The 20,452-nt window shown below is 33.8% G+C and overlaps 2 protein-coding genes across 2 annotated transcripts; one reads left to right on the forward strand and one right to left on the reverse strand.

Moving 5' to 3' along the window:
- The first annotated feature begins 2,770 nt into the window (after positions 1-2,770).
- On the forward strand, positions 2,771-5,693 carry LOC120777703 (polycomb group protein Pc). The gene is made up of 2 exons (XM_040109183.1): positions 2,771-3,511; positions 4,073-5,693. Exons 1-2 carry the CDS (start codon positions 3,449-3,451, stop codon positions 5,240-5,242), a joined length of 1,233 nt encoding a protein of 410 aa, XP_039965117.1. The 5' UTR covers positions 2,771-3,448; the 3' UTR covers positions 5,243-5,693.
- Positions 5,694-9,773: 4,080 nt separating this feature from the next.
- On the reverse strand, positions 9,774-17,892 carry LOC120776847 (TBC1 domain family member 9). The gene is made up of 15 exons (XM_040107873.1): positions 17,849-17,892; positions 17,290-17,456; positions 15,613-15,871; positions 15,251-15,512; positions 15,011-15,182; positions 14,815-14,942; positions 14,580-14,728; positions 13,825-13,939; positions 13,572-13,760; positions 13,030-13,512; positions 12,364-12,963; positions 11,354-11,571; positions 10,679-11,277; positions 10,332-10,423; positions 9,774-10,263 (listed from the first exon to the last, which is right to left on the reverse strand). Exons 1-15 carry the CDS (start codon positions 17,890-17,892, stop codon positions 9,973-9,975), a joined length of 3,768 nt encoding a protein of 1,255 aa, XP_039963807.1. The 3' UTR covers positions 9,774-9,972.
- Between the last annotated feature and the right edge of the window lie 2,560 nt (positions 17,893-20,452).

The raw sequence follows: 20,452 nt of genomic DNA on the forward strand, positions 1-20,452 counted from the left end.
ACATTAAATTTTATATGGTGCTATTTAATTTTTCGAAGTTATAGTGACAATCGATACTATTATTTATTTAAATATGTGGCCATTCGCGTTTTTTCTCATACGATTACATTATTTTTTTAACTGGTTAACGTAGCATATATAATTATCGTATATGTATTCATAGGTGTAAATTCATAAATCGTTGTCACACACACTTATGCCTATACTGGTATATAATTTTCTATATTTTCAACAAGTTTGTATATTTCGTATGCACAACACTATATATGCATGTATATGATTTTTGTTTATATTTCTACTATTTTCGCGTATTTATTTAATATTTTCAAACTACACATTAAATTCCCTAATATTTTATATTAACTGCGTATTAAAGACAATGTTTGTATGTATATAAATTCTTCTTTTTTGTAATTATGTTATTGTAATTACAATTTGTGCTTTATTTTTTGCTGTCTTTTATACTTGTTGTTATTATAATTTTTTTGTTTTTGAGTTTATTTTTTAACAAATTTTTGGAAATCGATTTTACACACCCAGGTCCATAATTTAACAATTTGTAGAGATATTTTCCATTATTCACCTACTGTCTGATTTTTAAAGCAATTTCTATTTGCATTTTCATTGATGCCGATGTATTTTGTTTTAATACATAACTTACATATGCTACATAAATTACTGCAAAGTAAAGTCGTCGGTTAATTGTTGATTAATTAATTATTACAGTGCGATTTGATTTTTCAATAATTAAACACGGTGTACCTATAAAGTTACATATGTATGTATGTATTTATGCTTGTTGTTTATTTTGCAGTCTGTTGTTTTGTTATTCGACGTTTTCGTAGTAAAAACACCAGTCACATGATTATCTTCATATTTTATATTTGTTGTTGCATGTTAGGATACGGATTGCGGCATAACAAGTATTTCAAAGAACTTTAAGCTAATACTTATATTAAATTTATTAAATATAAAAATTAATTAAATTATTGGTTTTATTGTTATTTAAAAAATGTACTTAGTAATAAATTGGTGTTTTGTTTACATCTAAAGCACTGTGATAACTACTAGGGAAAATGTAGTTACATGCTTCTTTTTATCTACTCCTCTTTGCTAAAGCTTTCAACTTATGGATATAAGCATGTGACGACAGAGATTTTCAGTACATGATTTATTTCTCACTCCATTCCTTGCTCAGCGCAATTGCCACCCACACGGTCTATCACAACTTGTCCGCTCCATTTGGATATACATAAATAGCGTTCTATCTGATTATAATTGAATTGTAAAGCTATGATATATTGGCTATGCATTTATAATATTCTTAGTTATTTGTATATTAGATTTTCAATTTTTAACATTTTTCTTCCGTCAACACAGTTTCCAGGTTTCTATATCAATTTAATTTCTTACGCATTTCCCTTTTTCATTTTATCACAGTCAAATTGGGAGGATTATGTACTTAATGTTTTTTATCCTCACGTGATTAATCTTTGGTAGTACATAGTATACGTACCAAATGGTTTTAACTTCACACACGCAGTGGTATGAGCTTCTTATAGTTAACCCCAACTTCAGCCAATGGCGACTTTTTGTGTCTAAGACGTCACAACGTAATTGCAATTACAATACTTCCATTGTCGTTGCACTTGCAACAACTAAAAGTCACTTTGATATACACCCAATCATACATATTTTTCTACTGCTGCTCCAGTTTTTGCGGCCTTTGTATACTGTTCCTCCCACGCGCCGTGTAATACCGATGTGTACGTCCTTTGCAAGTTCACGACCCACATACATACAAGTACTTATTATTAGTATATGTAAGTCAACCCATATCTTGAACGAATTCCTCGAAATCACTGATAACATCACCAGTATCTGCATGTATCCTGCATTTTAGTTATATTCCTTAGCATTTCGCATTCGATTTTTTCACATTGATTTCCGGCAGTTTTGCGCGATTTGTATTTTGACGTTTCTAATAATTGTGCATTTCTATGTGTGTGTGTATTCACGTGAAAACTTTTTTTATATATGTACATAAATATGTACATACATATATGTATGTATATGTGTGTATGTAGTTAAACTTAATTTCGCTTTACGTTGTTTACATTATTTGTTGTTACGCCGTGATTATAAACTTTTCGTCCACCGCACAAAAGTGTACTGGCATTTCGTAGGAAAACATTTGGCCAAAAAGCCTGTTAGTAATGACGTTTCATATAGAAAAGAGTATTCGCGGAAAAATAGAGAGAAAAGCGTAAAAGCTCGTAGGGCGATAGGATACGAAGTGCGTTACGCTACCACCCTCTCCACATTTACCGTTATTTCAGTGTAGATTAACGTATTTGTGATAGTATCGCTCAACTGCCGCTTGTAATAATTCTACATGGGGAAAAGTTTATCCAGTAGCAAATTCAAGTAGCATAAATACAAATACAATTGTTATAAATTAGTGGAGTTAATATAATTTTTCGAATTAATGCGGGGAAGCCTATATCATTAAAATGCATTGCCTTTTGAACTTCACTGTTCATTGTGTACGTTTGGTCTAAAATTATAGAAACAAGAGTACTTTTAACAATTTACTACGATTTATTTTTAACAATTGACTTTAAGAAAAAATATTTGTAACATAATATTTTCTAACTTGTTGGCAATGCGAATATTGAAGCGGATACTTGGCAACGCTATTATTTAAGAAACGAGTTTCACGAAAACAACAATTAACAGCATAGTAACGAGTTGAACCAAAATAACGAATTCAATTATTCTCGCGTTTTTGTGGTGAAAACATGTAGAAATTTTTGTGTCGGGTTTTTAATGTTGTAATGAACATTTTTTGCGGCCTTGTTAATTAATAAATATCAGTGAACAATAAATAAGTCGAATAAAACAAAACTCTGTGTTTAAAGTATAATATGACAATTTATATCTGTACATAAAAGGTATTTTCAAAATATACATATTCCGTCGTCGCATCGGGTAGAACGAGTAGCGATTTGCGTACTTTTTCTATATTGACGAGCCAAATGTATTGGTCAGAGTGAAATAGCAGATACATTTGCTGAAGGACGTTTCGCATTTTTTATTTATTCGGTGTTTTCAAGCGCTGGCGCTTGAATGTTTCCTACAACAGTAGATATTTCGTGGTTTTAACAGATAGTTTCTTGCAAATATTTTGCTACAATTTGCGCACATTTGTTTCGCTCGGTTACCTATTTTGTTAACGACTTAAGCACATTATTAAATACTTGTGTTCTTTTGGAATAGTTAATGTGTACAAAGTAGTTCTAATAATATATGTATTAGAATAATACTAAAATCTTTATATTGTACTGTTCGATATTACACATTTTTGCCGCGCTTTTTTGCAAGTGGTGTTTCTATTTATGAAAAATACGGTGCGGAAGCATTAAAATTCGTTAAACTGGATAACAACATGGGAAGTTCGGATGACCGCGTTTACGCGGCGGAGCGGATAATACAAAAACGCGTTAGAAAGGTATGAAACAATCAAGTTAACTGAAAATATTAATGCTATATATTAGTGTATTCCGTCATGAAAACATCTGCCATTAAAATGGATGTACATGATGAATGCCTTCGCCAGTCATATGTTTTTTCCTATAATTTTGTTTTATTTCATAACGTCATGTTTCAAAATTTAGGTAAATATCTAGGGGATCCACCTGTCACGAACTGCGTACGAGTTTGTTGTATTAGTCCTTGAAAATATTTGCTCTACTAACGTAAAAGGAAAATTGGAAGTACAGAAATAGTAATTTTGTATTATAAAATATACTTATTTAGATTCAAAAACTGTTATTTAACTTTTACTTTTAACATTTTGTAGACAATTGTAAGCATCCCATGTAGATCCAATAAAGTACACACACCTGCTAATGATAGCGTTTTAAAAAAATTTCTCAATGTTATTCTATATACATATATGAAAGTTCAAATACCTCTAACGTATCTTCTAAAAATATAATTAGTAGAAAACTGTTTGTTGTGTATAATAATTTGTTGCTACAATAATAATTTATAAATATCTCCTCAATAGGGTGTTTTGGAATACCGCGTAAAATGGAAAGGTTGGAATCAGCGATATAATACTTGGGAACCAGAGGTTAATATACTTGATCGTCGGCTTATTGAAATATACGAACAAAGTAACCGTTCGTCTAATACACCATCAAAACGAGGAGGAAAGCGTAAGGAAAAAACGCATGATCCTGAACCAGAATCCGAGGAGGATGAGTATACCTTCACTGGCGATGATGTAGATATAAATCAAGCATCTACTTCATCCGCTGCATTATCCAATAACAATCATCATCATCACCACCACCACCATGATAAAGAAAAGGATAAAGATAAGAAACGTGAGCACTCCCATCACCATCATCATCGCTCGCATTCGCCACATACAGATGGGCAGCGTGATACTAACAGTGGTAATAAGCGCCACACTTATACCTCGACGTCAGCATCAGTGTCGGCTGCTGTTGTTGCAGCAGCTGTTGCTTCTAATTCCGCTTTAAATTTCATTCCCGAGGCTGATTCTAATTCATCCAGTTCTGAAGATCAACCCTTAAGTCGTAAGGAGGTCACTTCTATGGGTACTAAACGTAAAGCTGAGGTACTAAAGGAATCCGGTAAAATAGGTGTCACTATAAAAACCTCACCGGATGGACCACCGCCACCTAAACAACATTGCGGTAGTACCAGTTTAGACGCAGCTACATCAATATCAACGCCGCTTAAGTCTGAAACTGAACCGTTATCACCAGAAACACCAGCATCACGACCAGAACAAGCAACACCCGCAGAAAAGAACGCAGCTTTGCATCAGCATTATAATGCCACAGCAGCTTCGAATGCAGACGATGATGATTCATCATCACAAGCAGATAGTCAAACGGATAACAATCATACGGCATCACATAACAAGGGAACGGGCGATGATGGCTCTGCCTCACCCAAGCGTAACGGACATGTTACTGAACAACAACAGCGACAAAGTGCTTTGGCGCCCCTTTCGCCGAAGGCATTGCCACCACGTTTCTGGTTGCCAAATAAATGTAATATCTCCGATAAAGTGGTGATCACAGATGTTACCGTAAATTTAGAGACTGTCACCATAAGAGAATGCAAAACAGAACGTGGTTTCTTTAGAGAACGTGAACTAAAGTCTAGTGGCATGAAAACAGAATCGGATTCTGCTGCATAAAAGTGCGTCGCAAAATTGACAAATTAAAAAAGCAAATCAAGGAAGAAAAATTGTAAATATGTTGAATTATATAAGTTTTTGTTTTTTTTTCTTTGAGTGAAAGTGAATTTGTGTACTGCGTTTGGTTTAAATAACCTACAAATATTTATATTTATTAAGAAAACTACTTCTTCATAGTATGTATTATTTACATAACAAATAAGTTAATATTATATCGTTAGTATTAATCGCTCATTATTATTTTTTGTATTTTATCAAAAGCTTTATTGTAAATAATGTAATATAGTTTTAGTTTTAGACAGAATTGTCTTAAGCACACATTTATTATTGTAATCCAAACCGTATGAGCCATAACCAATTGAAAAGTGAAAGAAATATTGCAGTGCAGTTACTTAAATATCGAGGCATATAAGAAACGAGCAGATAAATAAAGTCGAAACGTAAAAAAATATTTGCGTGAGTTTGACCAATAATTACGGAAGTGTGAAGCATATGGATTACTATAAAATATAGTTTATTTTTATCATTTAATGTCAGTTAAGGCGACATAAGGTACATTCCTCAGTTGTTATAGTTGTATCAGTTTTTGTTAACATTTTGCAGAATTTGATATTCTGCATTTTTCATATAAAGATGCTTAGAGTAGAAATAGAACAGCAATTAAAAGTACTTATAATTTTAGATGAAACAGTCAATGTCTTACAAGCAGTAATAAAACCTAATCAAACGTAATACGAGAGCATTAAAAAGCATAAGAAAAGTTTAAAAAACTTGAAGCTCAAAAGAAATGAACGAGAAAGTCCAATCGTTAAACGTAAAGCGGTTATTTTGGACAGTGTCTATGTATTTAGAAGCATTAAATACAATAAGGCTTTTCTTTCGAAGAATTTGTAATTTTGTCAGCTAAACTTGCATATATTGACTATATTTGCATTATGCTTAAAGAGTTCACGCCTTTAAGAGCTAAAAGCCTATTTACATATGCATCTGCTTGTCTACTTTTTTTACTTCAACTAATATCAGATAAATTTATGGCGGGCAGAGAGCTTGAAAAGTGCATTAATTTTGTTGTTTTGCTTAGCGGCGAATACAAATTACGTTTTATTTCTACGCTGCGGTTGCAAATAGTATTTGCATATCATCCAACAATTTTGTATAAGACAGACAGAAAATGCTTGTAGTTAGTTCTTTTTGAACTGCGTACAAATTTATGCATCACAACTTTTAAGAAAATAATATAACCAAAATAAATGCTTAAAATAAAAGTAACTGCATCAAAATTCAAATCAAATTTGATATCCTTAAGCAATATTCACTATAGAAGTTTCAATTGCCTTGTCTTTACTCGACTTGAATGCCTATTAATCACGGACTATACGAGTCATACGCTTCGGTGTACTATATAAGTACTATATATGTATGAATGTTTATGATAAATTATTTTCAAATATTTTGTAAGCTTAAGATTTATGTACTTTATGTTTAAGTAGAAGTTAACAAGAAAGCAAGAAATTTAATTTAAAAAACTAAAGTTAATGATTGTACAAATATATTATATAACTATATTATATAATATTATTTAGAGATGAGTAACACTAGTGTGTAACTGTAAATACATAATAATCAGTATATGAAGCAATTAATTTGAGTTTTTTTCTAGTGAGCACACAGGTTTGTATATGTATATTTGACATTGGATGCAAACTCAAAATGATAATTAAAATAATTTGAAGCTGCTCGTTTGTCGTAATCGCCGATATTAGACCACTATATCATATAGCTGAAGTACATAATGAAAAATCCAAATTACGGTTTTGTAAGTAAAATATGTTTTGTATTTTTGTATGGGTATTATAGCTTCGATGCAACCAAAGTTAGCGATTTTTATTGTTTCGTTATTTGTTTCACTTTTTTCTATAACGTTGATATTTACTAAGTTCGGATATTTTCTGTAAAAGGTTAAGTTTGGTTAGGTTGAACTTGACTTGCTTATAATATGATGTATGTATGCCAATTAATTCAAAGTAGAAGGGAAGACAGGATTAATTCAAAGTAATATTAGCTTATTATTAAATTAAGTCTACGAACGGATATAAATTTCTAATTTATAACCGTCAAGTCTAATAGCAGCATTCAGTATCGTAGCATTAATCCTTCATATCGCTTTATAAGTATATTTCTTACACTTGAGTAGTGAAGACATTTGAGACCTTCTGTTGCCCTGAAAGCCGAGCCTACGTATGGGTAGTTCTCACGACAGTTTACGTAACCGGAACATAACTGACCACGTAGTGGCAACCCGGCAGCTTTTCTTTAAATTACTTCCTTCAGGTACAACATCAATATTTACGGCATATGAGCTGGGCCAATTCCGCAGCATTCACCAAAACAATTGTATAATTTTATACCGCTTCAGCTACAGCATTATTGGAGGCCTTTACAGAACATCACTTTTTTAGTTGTGGAATGTTTTCGACATGTTCAATGAATCTACAAATTTGGAAAATATTCACAAAGCTTTATGCCTAGCAATATTAAAAAGATCGATTATGAACTATCAGTGCTGTTGATAATCATCAGTCGAGGATATATGGTAAGATATCGAATAACAATAGCGCCTATATAAGAAATCGCTACAGCTTTTGTGACCTCGTAATGTAGAACTAAAGAATTAACGTAGTACTATGTTTAGATGGTACCCCTTGACTATGGAATTTTTTGACAAAAAATTGACGAAAAGCTCAGCTGTTTATTTTACACAGGTAATGTTGTTGCACTCTAAGAGAAATCTGTAGATTATTATATGAAAACTTTTTGTTTACCATATAAAAGTTGGTACCAAAAATGAGCAACATCGGTTCATGCTGTCGTTGTAGCGGCAGAAAATATTCCTCACATAGTTTTGAGCCATGCGAAATGACAGTACTTGACCGAATAAAATTCAGGGTCCATTCCGGTTAAGTAGACACGACTGCCTATTCTTAATAAACATAGATTAAAAATTTTTACTTACCATATAATGATTTCGTTCCGAAAATTTGTAAGAGAGCCTCAACCGTTCTCTAACTCCTATATAGCGAGTATGATGATTGCCATGAGTTCAATAGGTAGATTAAGCGACCATCTCCATCTTAAACTGTGAGAGACAACCTAATTGTAGCAAAGGCGTTATCGTTGTTATAAGAGGGTATACAAAACATAGTGCAAATTAGTATAATTTCGACTAATAAGGAATTCGAAGTCCAGCCTTCTTACTTTGTTTAAGAAATTGTATATCTTTTACATCTCAGAGTTTTCTTAAACACGTCAATTCCTTATATATTGAACAGGGTATATTAGGCTTACTACAAAATTTATAACACCCAAACGTCGGAGACCTTATTAAGTATATAAATACTTATATAAATTAAAAGCGTGACGAACTGAGTCGATTGAGCCATGAGCGTCTGTTTGGATATATGCGAACTAAGTTCAGTATTTGAGATATCAACCTGAAAATTTACACACGCCCTTTTCTCACAAAGAAGCTGCTCATTTGTCGATAGCGTCGATATCGGACCACTATAGTATAATGCTGCCATACGAACCAATCGATCTATGGCAAGCTCTTGTATGTAAAACTCTTTTATTTTACAAGATATCTTCACGAAATTCGGCATAGATTATTGTCGTAGCAACGCCACACTCTGCAAAAAATATTGTTCAGATCGGGCGACTATAGCATATAACTGCCATATAAATTGACTCATCAAAATCAAGTTACAGATCATTTTATGCCCCTTATGCTGTAAGAAATGCATCTGTGAAGGCTGCGGCGCAGACGAAGTTACAATTCTTACTTGTTTTATAATAAAAATATGGTTTTTTACTAATATGTATGTATCAGCGTATTTATTGATATTTTTTACAACTAATAATATATTTATGTATTTACGAATATGTATGTATGTTTTTTTTATACAGGATTTTAGATTTCCGAAATTTGCTATGTTGTGTACGTATAACAGCAAAAAGAAATTTTTAGAAAAAAAACAGCAATTTTTTTTAAGTTTTATATGAACAAGTAACTGCTTGGACTGCAATACTTTTCATAAAACATTGTAGCTTTTAACGAAATTTGTTTTTGTATTTGAAGGTAAAACAACGAACAATTAACTATAAATGTGAAGTTATTTTTTTACGATATTAGGATGACCATATAAAGCGACGTATACAAAGCGTTTTTCCTTCATATCTTTTTGAAAAATCAAATTTACAAAGTTTTCTTTAACAATTATTATATTTTAGTCGGATTATTTTGGGGAAGCATGTATGTAGATGTGTGCGGCAACGCCTTTGCAAAAAATCATTTACAACGCAAACACCGAATGTGTCACAGTGTATATTTTGTATATAGGTATTCCTGTATAATTCTGTGTATATGTAAATATATATGTATGTACACACATACATATTTGCTATATAATGCATGCATTTTATTGTGTATATATATGTATGTATATTCGATATTTAAAAAGAAAAGAAATACCAATACTTTTTATTACAGTTATTTAAATTGCGTATTTTTAGGAAAACAATCAAATAATTTGTATTTACGAATACTCATTTCTTGCTACTTGCTCTATCACTCGCGCTCGCACACTCGCAAAGCAATGAGAAACATCTAATGGCTGTTCGCTACCGGAACATATTTTTTTCTATTCTTTTCTCTTTTTTGTTGTTGTAGCTATTTAGTAATTTGTGATAACACATTTACGACGATTCTTTTGCATGCGCTCTATATTCTCCTTAATCGGTGTTTTCATGTAGAAACATTGCACGATCGAAGTGACTGCCAAAACTGTTGCTATAAACTGATTTATAGATATCTCCCAGCTATCGACATCGGTTGAGCTATTGCTGCTACTGCCTGTGCCACCAGTGCTGGAATTTTGTTTCAACTCCTCTTCATAAGCTTGGAAGAGTCTCGTCGTCGCATTCGACTCGACAGAGGGTGTCGTCGGATTACCGTTACTATCAGGCTGTTGACAAGAAAATGTTGTATAATATAAATTTTAGATTATTTTACTATGTAAGTGTGCTTACGAACCTCATCGCCGTTACCCAAATTCAATTGAGTAAAGCTGTCCAGACTGATCTCTTTCTTCATATTGTTATTGCCCAGTTCTAAAAGGTTTTCGTCTAGAATTTTGCAGAGGGAAACATAAGTAAATCAGGTTCTATAATCTATATAAAATATATACATATGTATCGATATGTGTATAAATAATGTGCGGCAACGTGTAGCCCAGCTTGAAAGTTTTACAAAGCTTGATTGTTCATTGCTAAGGAATTTTCTTTTGGAGGATCGTATCGGCAAGCACTCAAACTCAAACAGTATTCACCTTCTTTTCCTCCACTTTACTGACATGTTGTTATATCTTTTTGTGCACTTACATGCCTTCCGCATATCCTCGTCTTGTTGCCCTATTATCTCCATCAGTGAGCGCCATAAGAATTGGAAATTCGCCTTCTTCATATTCGGTATATTCTTATTCGGCGCATTGCCATCATCTGGTTGATCCAGCAAATATCGCAGACTACCCAAACTTTTGGTGTCCGTTGTTGAGTCGGTACGTTCCACTCGGGTTGCCATTATTAAATCGCTAATTTGTGAGAAATTCGAAATTGTTTCCACATTCAATTGTGGCGGCGTAACCTTTACGGCACCCAAATCGGATATATCCGAAAAAGTATCGGTGGATTCGAAACGCCCTTGATGTTGCAATGCATTGTCAATCAGATCCGATGTGCTGCCGCTTGCGCCATTTTGTGAACGTGCCACATCCATGGGTGTGGCATGTTGACGTGGCAAATCGACATAGAATGTTGATGAGCGTTCGCCGTTAATGGCGCCCGCTGTGGATGATGACGGCTGCGAGAGGCCGGCTAAGCTATGTAAATGTTTGGTGGCTGTGATAAGCGCATAATCGTCTTCATCGAAATTATTATCAGTAGGTGAGGGGAGTGCTTCAATTGACTCGGATGGATCATCGCTAAAGAAACAATGTGAAGAAAAAAAGGAAATATCATTTAATATGGAAAATGTTTTTATATATATTTCTAATGTACCCGAAGAAGTCCTCAGCTTCAATAGCTTCTTCAGTATCTTCTTTAGCTTTCGATTTTGGACGTCTAACCTGCTCAATTTCCGCTTTGGAAAGCAATGGCGGCAAATGCAGAATGTAAAGAAGTTTTAGTTTTTCGGTGTATTTGTGTGAGCATACCAAACCCAATGCATTTATGATTTGCGAGAATTCAATTGAACCGGTACTTTTCTTATCAGTCAGCTGTCGGGAAATAAACAAGATGTATACATTTAAATGAAATGCACCTGTCAACATGAAATAAATTACTAATTAGTTAATTAACTTAAATAAATGTATGGCAACATGTAGTTCAACGTGAAAGCTCAATCTTGTTGAAATGTTCATTGCTTTAAATTTACTCTAGGAGGTTTGTATCGACAAAAACTAAAACTCAACAAGTAATCGCCTTCTTAACCTCCGATTTTCTAAGTATAGCAAACAGAATAAGAATAATTCAATATTGGATTAGTCAGTTTGTACGGGGGCTATATGCTAAAGTGATCCGATCTGTTGTTTTGTATAATAATCCATGCCAAATCTTATCAAATAAAAAAATTTCCATACAAAGATTGGATTTTGATCAATTAGTGTGTATGGCAGTTTTATGCTATAGTGCTCCGATCTGAACAATTTCTTCGGAGAATGCGGCGCTGCCCTGGACAATAACTTGTGTAAAATTTTGGGGAAGATAATTTGACAAATAAAAAAGTTTTCCATATAAGAATGTGATTTTGATCGATTGGTTTGTATGATAGCTATATCCCATAGTTGTCCGAATTTGGTGTTTCCGACAAAAGAGCAACTTCTTTCCAAGAAAATGACTTGTGCAAAATTTCAGAACGATAACTCAAATATGAGAAACTAGTTCGCCTATATACAGACAGACAGACTGACGGATATGGCTAAATCGTATTTTTAACCTGCTACATTAAAACACTAAGTGAATACAGCTAAAAAAAAATATATAAATTCATAAAACAAAAATTATTTTACCCTAAATAATTTCTCCGCCAAATCAATGCTAACGCAATTGCGCCAAGGCGTCAACTCATGGAATAGAGCACGGAATGTATCGAAATCGACGCTGTACGACTCAGAGCGGCTGCAATTATTTTCCGCATAGCCAGCGCTGCGACCTGTTGCTGTTGTTGTGGGCAACAGTATTGGCGACTCACCACCCAGCGCTGAGTGCGCCTTCTGTTGCAACACTTTACGTGGCGTTGACTTTTCCTCTCGTATAATCGTAAGCAGTAGGTGTAATTCTTCTCGATCGAAATACATATTATCAGCGTGAAATTTCACAATTGTATTTTCGTTATCAATATCGAATTGTCGTATTGTCAGACGTCGATGTTTATTGCGCAATTCTTCGATTTTCTGTTGCGAGATTTTAGCACCGAAATTCGTATACGCCTCATGGATGAGCGTCTGTATGGGTTGTGTTTCAGGCTTTTGTTTGTCATTTTGTGGCGGTAGGCGATATTCGGGATTGTAGATACCGTCCAAATATCTGGAGAGCACTTCCATAGCTTCACCGTCATCGTTGCATTTAAGTAGTTTCTCACAATTCCATTCTAAAATTTGTAGCGCAATCTGCGTTTGAGAAATTTATTATTAAATTATACGTACACAATATGATAAACAAAAATAATAACATACCACAAATATAATTTTGGCGCCATCGTAGAAGAAGCAGTCGATTATATGCAATGCGCTCTCATACGATATGACACTTATGAAAATCGTCAAGAGCCAAGACAGCGAGATCATGCGTATAATACCCAACTGATCCAAATGACTGTGCAATTCGGGTAGGTATGTCTCGACGAGTTCATTCAAAACACTCTGATCAATCTGTGCGCCTACTACTTTATCTTTGTAGTAGTCGGGTAGTAAGTTTTCACAAAGACTTGCGAGCAACCAAAAAGCATTATCCTCATCACAAAATAGCAGAAATACCGATGAGACAATATTCATAGCTTGGCAATAGCCAACTTGTGGATTGCGTAAAGCATATGCCTGTAATACACGACGCAGTGCGCCAATACCGTCGGCATGTTGGAATGCCGCATGCTCTGGCAGCGAACGATGGAGATCACGATCGATTTCATCGTGTGTGGATGAGTGCTTAATGCAAGCAGCCTGGAATGAAATAAAAATTACTAGAAATATAAAGAATAGGATCTTAACCTTAACTATACCTTTTCAACCAAGTCTTCATAGAGCCCCGGATTCATATCCTTCTCGTGTATTGCACCGGAAAATAGCAGCCATATTTCTTGGCGTAATTTATCTGGAATGCCCTCGACAATCAAATTGATTACGTCCGTAGTCCGAAACATGGAAATACCACGACCAAAATCGCGGAAATGTGACTCCCAGCGTGAGAGCTGAAAACAGTTAGTTGGTTATGCTCATAAAAGTTAAGATATATAATGCTTTGCAGTTGCTTACCTTCTGCTCTTGTATCTTCAACATTTCCGCACTCAAATTAGTCTTGAAGGAGTTCATTAGCGCCGACTGTTTGCTCCAGGATATGTCATACTTGGCGCGCTCGCGACTAATAGGCCTGCAAAATTACAAAATTAAAATTTGGTATATTTTCGAAATATGCGTTACAATCAGGGTTGCTAATAATGCATTAAAAATAATTTAATTATACTTTGAATAACTTATTTTTAAATTTTTTTTGTTGTAATCCTGAGAATCTCAATTAATGAAAATTTTAAAATTTAATCCCAAATACCGAATTAAAAAAAAATCAATCCAAAATACCATATTGAAGAAAAAAATGTATGCCAAAAATTGAAATTTTTTAAGTGTGAAATTGCAAATACCAGATGGAAAAAGAAAAAAATATTTTTTTTTCAGTTTTTGTTAAAAATACATATGTTAATCTTTCCTTTATAATCGCTTTTTTCCCTGTCTGTAATTTTTTAATTTGTTACAACAATTTTTAAAACTAATTTTTAAAATTTTAAATATTAATCCAAAAAGTTATATAAAATTTTATTTTGAATATAAACATACGCAAGATTCTGATAAAAAATTTGAATATTAATTAGTAATTAAAAATTTTTGAAAAATCGGTACCCTCATTACAATTGTTTTTTTTTCACATTTCTTCAAAGCAAAGTATAATATTTAAATACTAAAAATCTATATTAAAATTATTTATAATGACTTAAACTGTAAAAACGCTTGCTTACACATGAAATTGCGATAGTAGTTCGCTAATTTTTTCGACCAACACTTCACGATCGACAATTTGTGCGAATACAAAGTGCACATTCTCGGCTGTAAGCAGTACAATTTGATTATCATAGCGATGTGGGCCATCATTTTTCTGCTCCACACTCTGCGTTAGAGAGAAAAAATATAAATATTAAAAATTAAAAAGTTTGTTTAAAGTTTACGAAAATTAACAAAAAAAAAAAAACTCACCTTAATATTACGCATTGGAATGACCAGGCTAACAAGATCAATCACGTCACTGCGGAAACAAAAGAAATTGCGTGACAAGTAAATATTGCCACCAACATAACGCTTAGCATATGGTGTCCAAATGTTGGCTAAAATAAAAAAATAAAATAAAATAACTACAGGTAATTCCAAATATAAAGGTCAAACACACATTTACCTTTTATTTGGCCATCAATAATTTCGGTCTGTGGCAGACGAAAGTAATTGCGGTACTCTTCAGATTTTTGACGTGCCGTCAAATCACGCAAGAGGCCTGGTTTATTTGATGCTTTGCGTCCGAAACGCTGGAATACCGACGCATCATGATCGACTATGGGGCTGTCGGGGTCCTGAAAATGCATAAATAAACTTTAATATATTTTCACATAATTTATTTCAACGTCACATGGCACTGTACTTGTATCAACTGTTGTATTGCCATTTTATTTAGTTGCTCGATCAGACCATATGCCTCCTTAACATCCTTTAATAATGTAAAATTATAATGCATATTATTAACTGTTTTCAAATATATGATTTGCCCGTGTCTTTTAATGTCTTCTAATTCAGCAAAACGAATGACGCGCTTTGTTTCGCTCCCCAGCATGTATGAATAGAAACAGATGTGATTTAATGAAATGTATAGGTTGCCTTGATTCGGTATTTTATTCTTAACATAGCTGTAAGTAATTATGTTAGCATACGTACATATGTATGTATGTACATATGTTTGTGCAATTTAATTAAAACTGATTTTGTTGTGAAAGTGATCTGACTTACGTGCAGGCATATGTATTGACCAAACGTTCTTCTTTTGGCATTTCGAAAAGTGTTTGAAATTTCGATGCGGATACTTTGAAATTGGCCGATTCATCCGATTCATCTTGATTATTTTGCGCATTAAGCGATTGTATTTTACATATGGTAAAATTGGTGATCTCTTCTTCGCTCTCCATTTCATTGAGAACCTTGAAGAGGTTTTCAGCAAGCCATTCCCAATCCTTAACGATTTCTTCTTGTGTTAGGCCAATGGCGATTTCTATTAGTTGAGGAGGAGGATTTTTAAGATAAAATAATTTAGCTACGCTGTGTTTCAAAAAATAATTGAATATACTACTAAAAACGCCAAATTTATTGAAGATATCTCGTTAAAAAAAAAAATTTTCCCTACAAGAACTTGATTCTGACTGATTAGTTTGTGTGGCAACTACATACATATGTACATATATGCAATGAAGCGCCGATCTGAATAATATATTCGGAGATTGTATGTCTTGACTAATAACTCATGTCAAATTTCGTAAAGACATCTCTTGAATAAAAAAGTTTTCCAAAAAAGAACTTCATTCTGATCGTTCAATTTGTATGACAGATATCAGCGGTTCTATCAAATTAAATGTTTATTGGAGAAGAAACCACATGTATTAGTATCTTGAAAATTGAGGGAGTAGTTCGACGTGGCTAAATCGGATTTGTTCGTCACGCATATAATTTATATAGGGTTTCCGAGTAAAAGTAAAAAATCATCGTAATAGTTCTAATAGATTACAATAACTATAAAAATATACCAAACTGTTCTAACTTCTTTTGCAATCTAACTTTTTAGTATTTACTATATGCATGCCTTCGACTTCATATGGTGCTTATCAAAATGGGTTAGCTATACTCGAGCTAAACAAAAGAATATATGCAACAATAGCGAATTCTCATTTGTAGTTAGTGAAAATAAATTGCAAATGCCCTCAGTCTCTAGTCTACCTCGGTTATAATTGATTAGATGAGTCATTAGAAAATAAGTATTAATAACATAATATCTTTGGGTGTTTGCTGATATACAATTTTCATCCATCTACTCTACGTTACTTTTGTTAGGTTTTTATGGCTATTGTAAGCCTTATATTTACACATAATTGCTTATGAGTACAGTGAGCGACAAAATTAAGTTGCAATATGCGTGGTGCCTGGGCTAATATTCACATTTAGTTTGTGATAAACTAAAATGAAATATAAAATACATTTTTTAAAAAGTGATTATTAATCAATAGTAGATGGATTGGTATTTTAGGTATTGTACCAATTCTATATACTCGCTTTTGTTTTTGTTATTGAAGCGATTTAGAACTGAACTGGACTTTTGTTGAAAAATTTACCCTTCACATAAAAAGTTTGGGTAGATAGCGAAATTTTGATATTTGCAATTAATAAATATATTTATTTATGTCTCAGATAATTTAATTTCTTTCAATATTAAGCTACTTATCAAAACCGCAATGTATACATAAAAAATGGAGATAAAATTGAATTTCGTATTTTTAAAAGTAAAAATAAATAATAAACAATGAAAATATAAGCAAACAAGACTTAAGTCTAGCTAGTGGACGGGTAGTAGACGGTAGCATTTTAAATCGATCACATTTTCGGTAGCTGTGGTTTTGTTTTCAAATATATTTTAATTACCATAATATACTTCAGATTTGGGAGTTTGATGAAGAATGCGATATGGTGGTGGCTTTGTATCCCACACGCTGTCCAATGTATTGACAAGAAGCGAGGTGAAGCTACGTGATTCTCCATGTCCACGCCGTTTTTGTAGCACAAAATATTTCGAACGCATTTCGTCAACCCTTTTAAAAGAGAAAAAAAACAATACAATGATCATGAAATTAAACAAATAAAGTGCCACTAATTGATATTTATATAATAGATAAATGCGTTTTGTCAGAGTTCAATGATTTCCTGATAAGACGAAGTGCGTCCAACAATAAAATATATACCTAAGCACGCATGGCGAATGGTGCTTCATGAAGTGCACAGTTGTACGGTTGTAAGTTTGCAGCACCGAGTGGCACGCAAAACCAGCTGTTCACTCATTTTTATTGCCTTTGTGTTTGCATTTATTGTGAAAACTGTGTATGCTATGCGATTTAGGTGCTGCGTAAAAAATCTTAACTAATGTAGCTATCTAGAAATCACAAACAAGAGGCTTTTTTCCATAATTTTTCTTTTAATTACTTACCAAAATGCGGGTGGTATAAGTATTTCCTTTGGGTGTATCCACATTTTTTAGCTTTCTGTTCACACCTCCCTTAGTGGATGCCTATTTTTATTGTTATGTAGTCGAAAATATTTTCTTAAAATCTTCAACCAGTCTTGTTACGAAGTCTTTGCGTAGAACGTTTTTAGTTCTTCCACTTCAGTGTACTTTACTTAATGAACAATGTGTTTAGGTATTGCGTTCTTCTCCAAACGGTCACCATCACAATATTTAGCACTGATACCACCGTGTACGGTTGGCTATATTCTTGTTATTTGTTGATTTTTAATCGCCTGTAGCTTCTTCAACTTATTTGTTCATATTCTATATCTATTTTTAGAGTGTTTGAATTAACATAAAATTGCACTTCTTGAAGTTTTCAAGTTACCCAAGTAAAAATCTATATAATTTTCCGCTACCTACTGCACTTTTCAACGATGATTACAATACGAGAAACCTGACATCGTATGTCGTGCCCAATGCGTTCGGTTGTTCGTAAACTCAATCGTTTGCTATTCTGTTGCCGCATTTTTTTGTTTTTCTCCCTTTTATGTTTTCTTTTATTTGTTTTCGTACATATTTATTGGCGCTTCTGTTTTGCTTCTTTGCTTTCTCTCTGATTTTTTATTTCGTACTGGCATAGTGTTGCCTGAAGTATGTTATTTGTTTTAATTTTCGATTTGATTGCTGTAAACTTTTTAAGTTTTAGATTGTTTTTATCGAAAATTATCGATAATAGCTTTTAACCCATTAGATGATTTGAATATATTTTATAATCATTATTAACATTAAATAAATTTCATATATACACAGTTCGCTGAGATATATTGTCAAATTTAAAGGTTTTCCATAAAAGGAGCGGATTTTAATCGATCAGTTTGTATGACAGCAATAACCTTTAACGGTCCGATCAATAAAAGTTATTCGGATATTGTATTGGGCAATAATCCAAGCAAAATGATTGATATATGCTACACTGGTCGGTTATTGGCGGTTTCGTCAAATATCGAGTGAAAAATTTCGGATTAATATCTCAAAAACTGAAGGACAGACATACGTACGAACGGACGGACATGGCTAAATCGACAAAACTCGTCATGCTGATTATTTCTATATATATTTTATAGGGACCTCCCACATTTGTTTACAAATTTCGTGACAAACTTAATTCCTCCATGTAACCCATATATCGGACAGCCTTTCCAACGATAGACGAGTCTACGTTACTTTACTGGATCGGTTTCCGATTTTTATTCGGCCAAAAATTATAACTCAGCAGCATTCCTCAAACTTATTGGACTTTATGTTGAGAGGTCAATCCTATGAGTGATCTGTCCAAAGCTTAGGACGCCGGTCCGTTGTGGTACCCAAAAGCTCCTATATACTCCATCAAAAGATCCTTACAGATTGGTTAAGAGGTTTGAGCTTGTCACAAAATTGTTGAGACTGCTAATAACGGTATGTTATGTTTTCTGGACTGCTGAAGGTAAGAATACCGAGATGTTTGAGCCTCAGTCATAGAAAGTTTGGACAATGCATAAGAAGTGCCTGGATATTTCCACTTCGCCCTACTCCATACAACTTTGACAACTAGTGTTCAACAAGAGTCTAAGCTTTACCGCATGAATGCCGATTGGACAGTGTGCAGTAAAAGTTACTATGGATACGGATAGTCGCACGGGAGCAGTTCGTCGGTTAGCACCTGCTAAGCGCGCGCTAGAGGGGGCACCCTCTCTCTAGCTCAACTCTTTGCAGTTTACAACGATCCCGCTGTGACCAGGCACCCAAACGAGTCTGACATGAAGTAGAATGATGCTATTTGGAGTGAGGGCAGATACTCCTTGACTAGCTTTGAATGCACAGTTAGTGAGCATAGAGCCAGTATTGGGTGTGAAACAAAAGGAATTATTTTACGATCTTTCCTTTCTTGATATTGATTGAAAGCGATTATATATGTATACATGTTACCGGTTAATTAAACCCATTATTAGAGCAGTTCATAGCCTCTAAGAGCATCTAATAGAGATTGCTCCAGTATTCTTTGCGTAGTTCCCTCGACACTTCTCATCAGCCAATCAGGCAGAACATTCTCTTCTAAAATGGGGCTACCACATCAAAAAGTCTACACGTCAGAAGCTTCATCGTGAAAATTATTCTGTTTTGATTACTTTTTTACCTAGAAAATTATTTGAAGTATCTGGAAATAACATACATATATTTCCGGCTGTACTATAACAATGTAAGATTTGAGAAATGCACATTACCGTGATTTTTTATAACGCAATTTAAACTTACGATGAGCTGTAAGAGATGTACGACGACATTGACATAGTTCAGCGATTTAAAAGACAGCGGCTACGCTTGCTAGGTCAGGTCGTCCGAATGGACGAAAACACTTCAGCTCTGAAAGTATTCGATGCAGTTCCCGGCGAGGAAAGCAGAGGAAGAGGAAGATCTCGACTCCGTTGGAAGGACCAGGTGGAGAAGGAACTGGCTTTGCTTGGAATCTCCAATTGGTGCCACCTTGAGCAAGAAGAAACGACTTTCTACGCCAGTAAAGAAGAAGAACAATTTAAACTTACATTT

The sequence above is a fragment of the Bactrocera tryoni genome, chromosome 5, assembly GCF_016617805.1.
Source record: "Bactrocera tryoni isolate S06 chromosome 5, CSIRO_BtryS06_freeze2, whole genome shotgun sequence".
Taxonomy (NCBI): domain Eukaryota; kingdom Metazoa; phylum Arthropoda; class Insecta; order Diptera; family Tephritidae; genus Bactrocera; species Bactrocera tryoni.

Coding starts and splice junctions, on each gene's coding strand:
- LOC120777703 (XM_040109183.1), top strand. CDS start 3,449: ATGGGAAGTTCGGATGACCGCGTTTACGCGGCGGAGCGGATAATACAA. Junction 3,512..4,072: donor TACAAAAACGCGTTAGAAAG/GTATGAAACAAT, acceptor TCTCCTCAATAG/GGTGTTTTGGAATACCGCGT.
- LOC120776847 (XM_040107873.1), bottom strand. CDS start 17,892: ATGTGGATACACCCAAAGGAAATACTTATACCACCCGCATTTTG. Junction 13,761..13,824: donor TGAAGATACAAGAGCAGAAG/GTAAGCAACTGC, acceptor AACTGTTTTCAG/CTCTCACGCTGGGAGTCACA. Junction 10,264..10,331: donor ATTTGGGTAACGGCGATGAG/GTTCGTAAGCAC, acceptor TCTTGTCAACAG/CCTGATAGTAACGGTAATCC.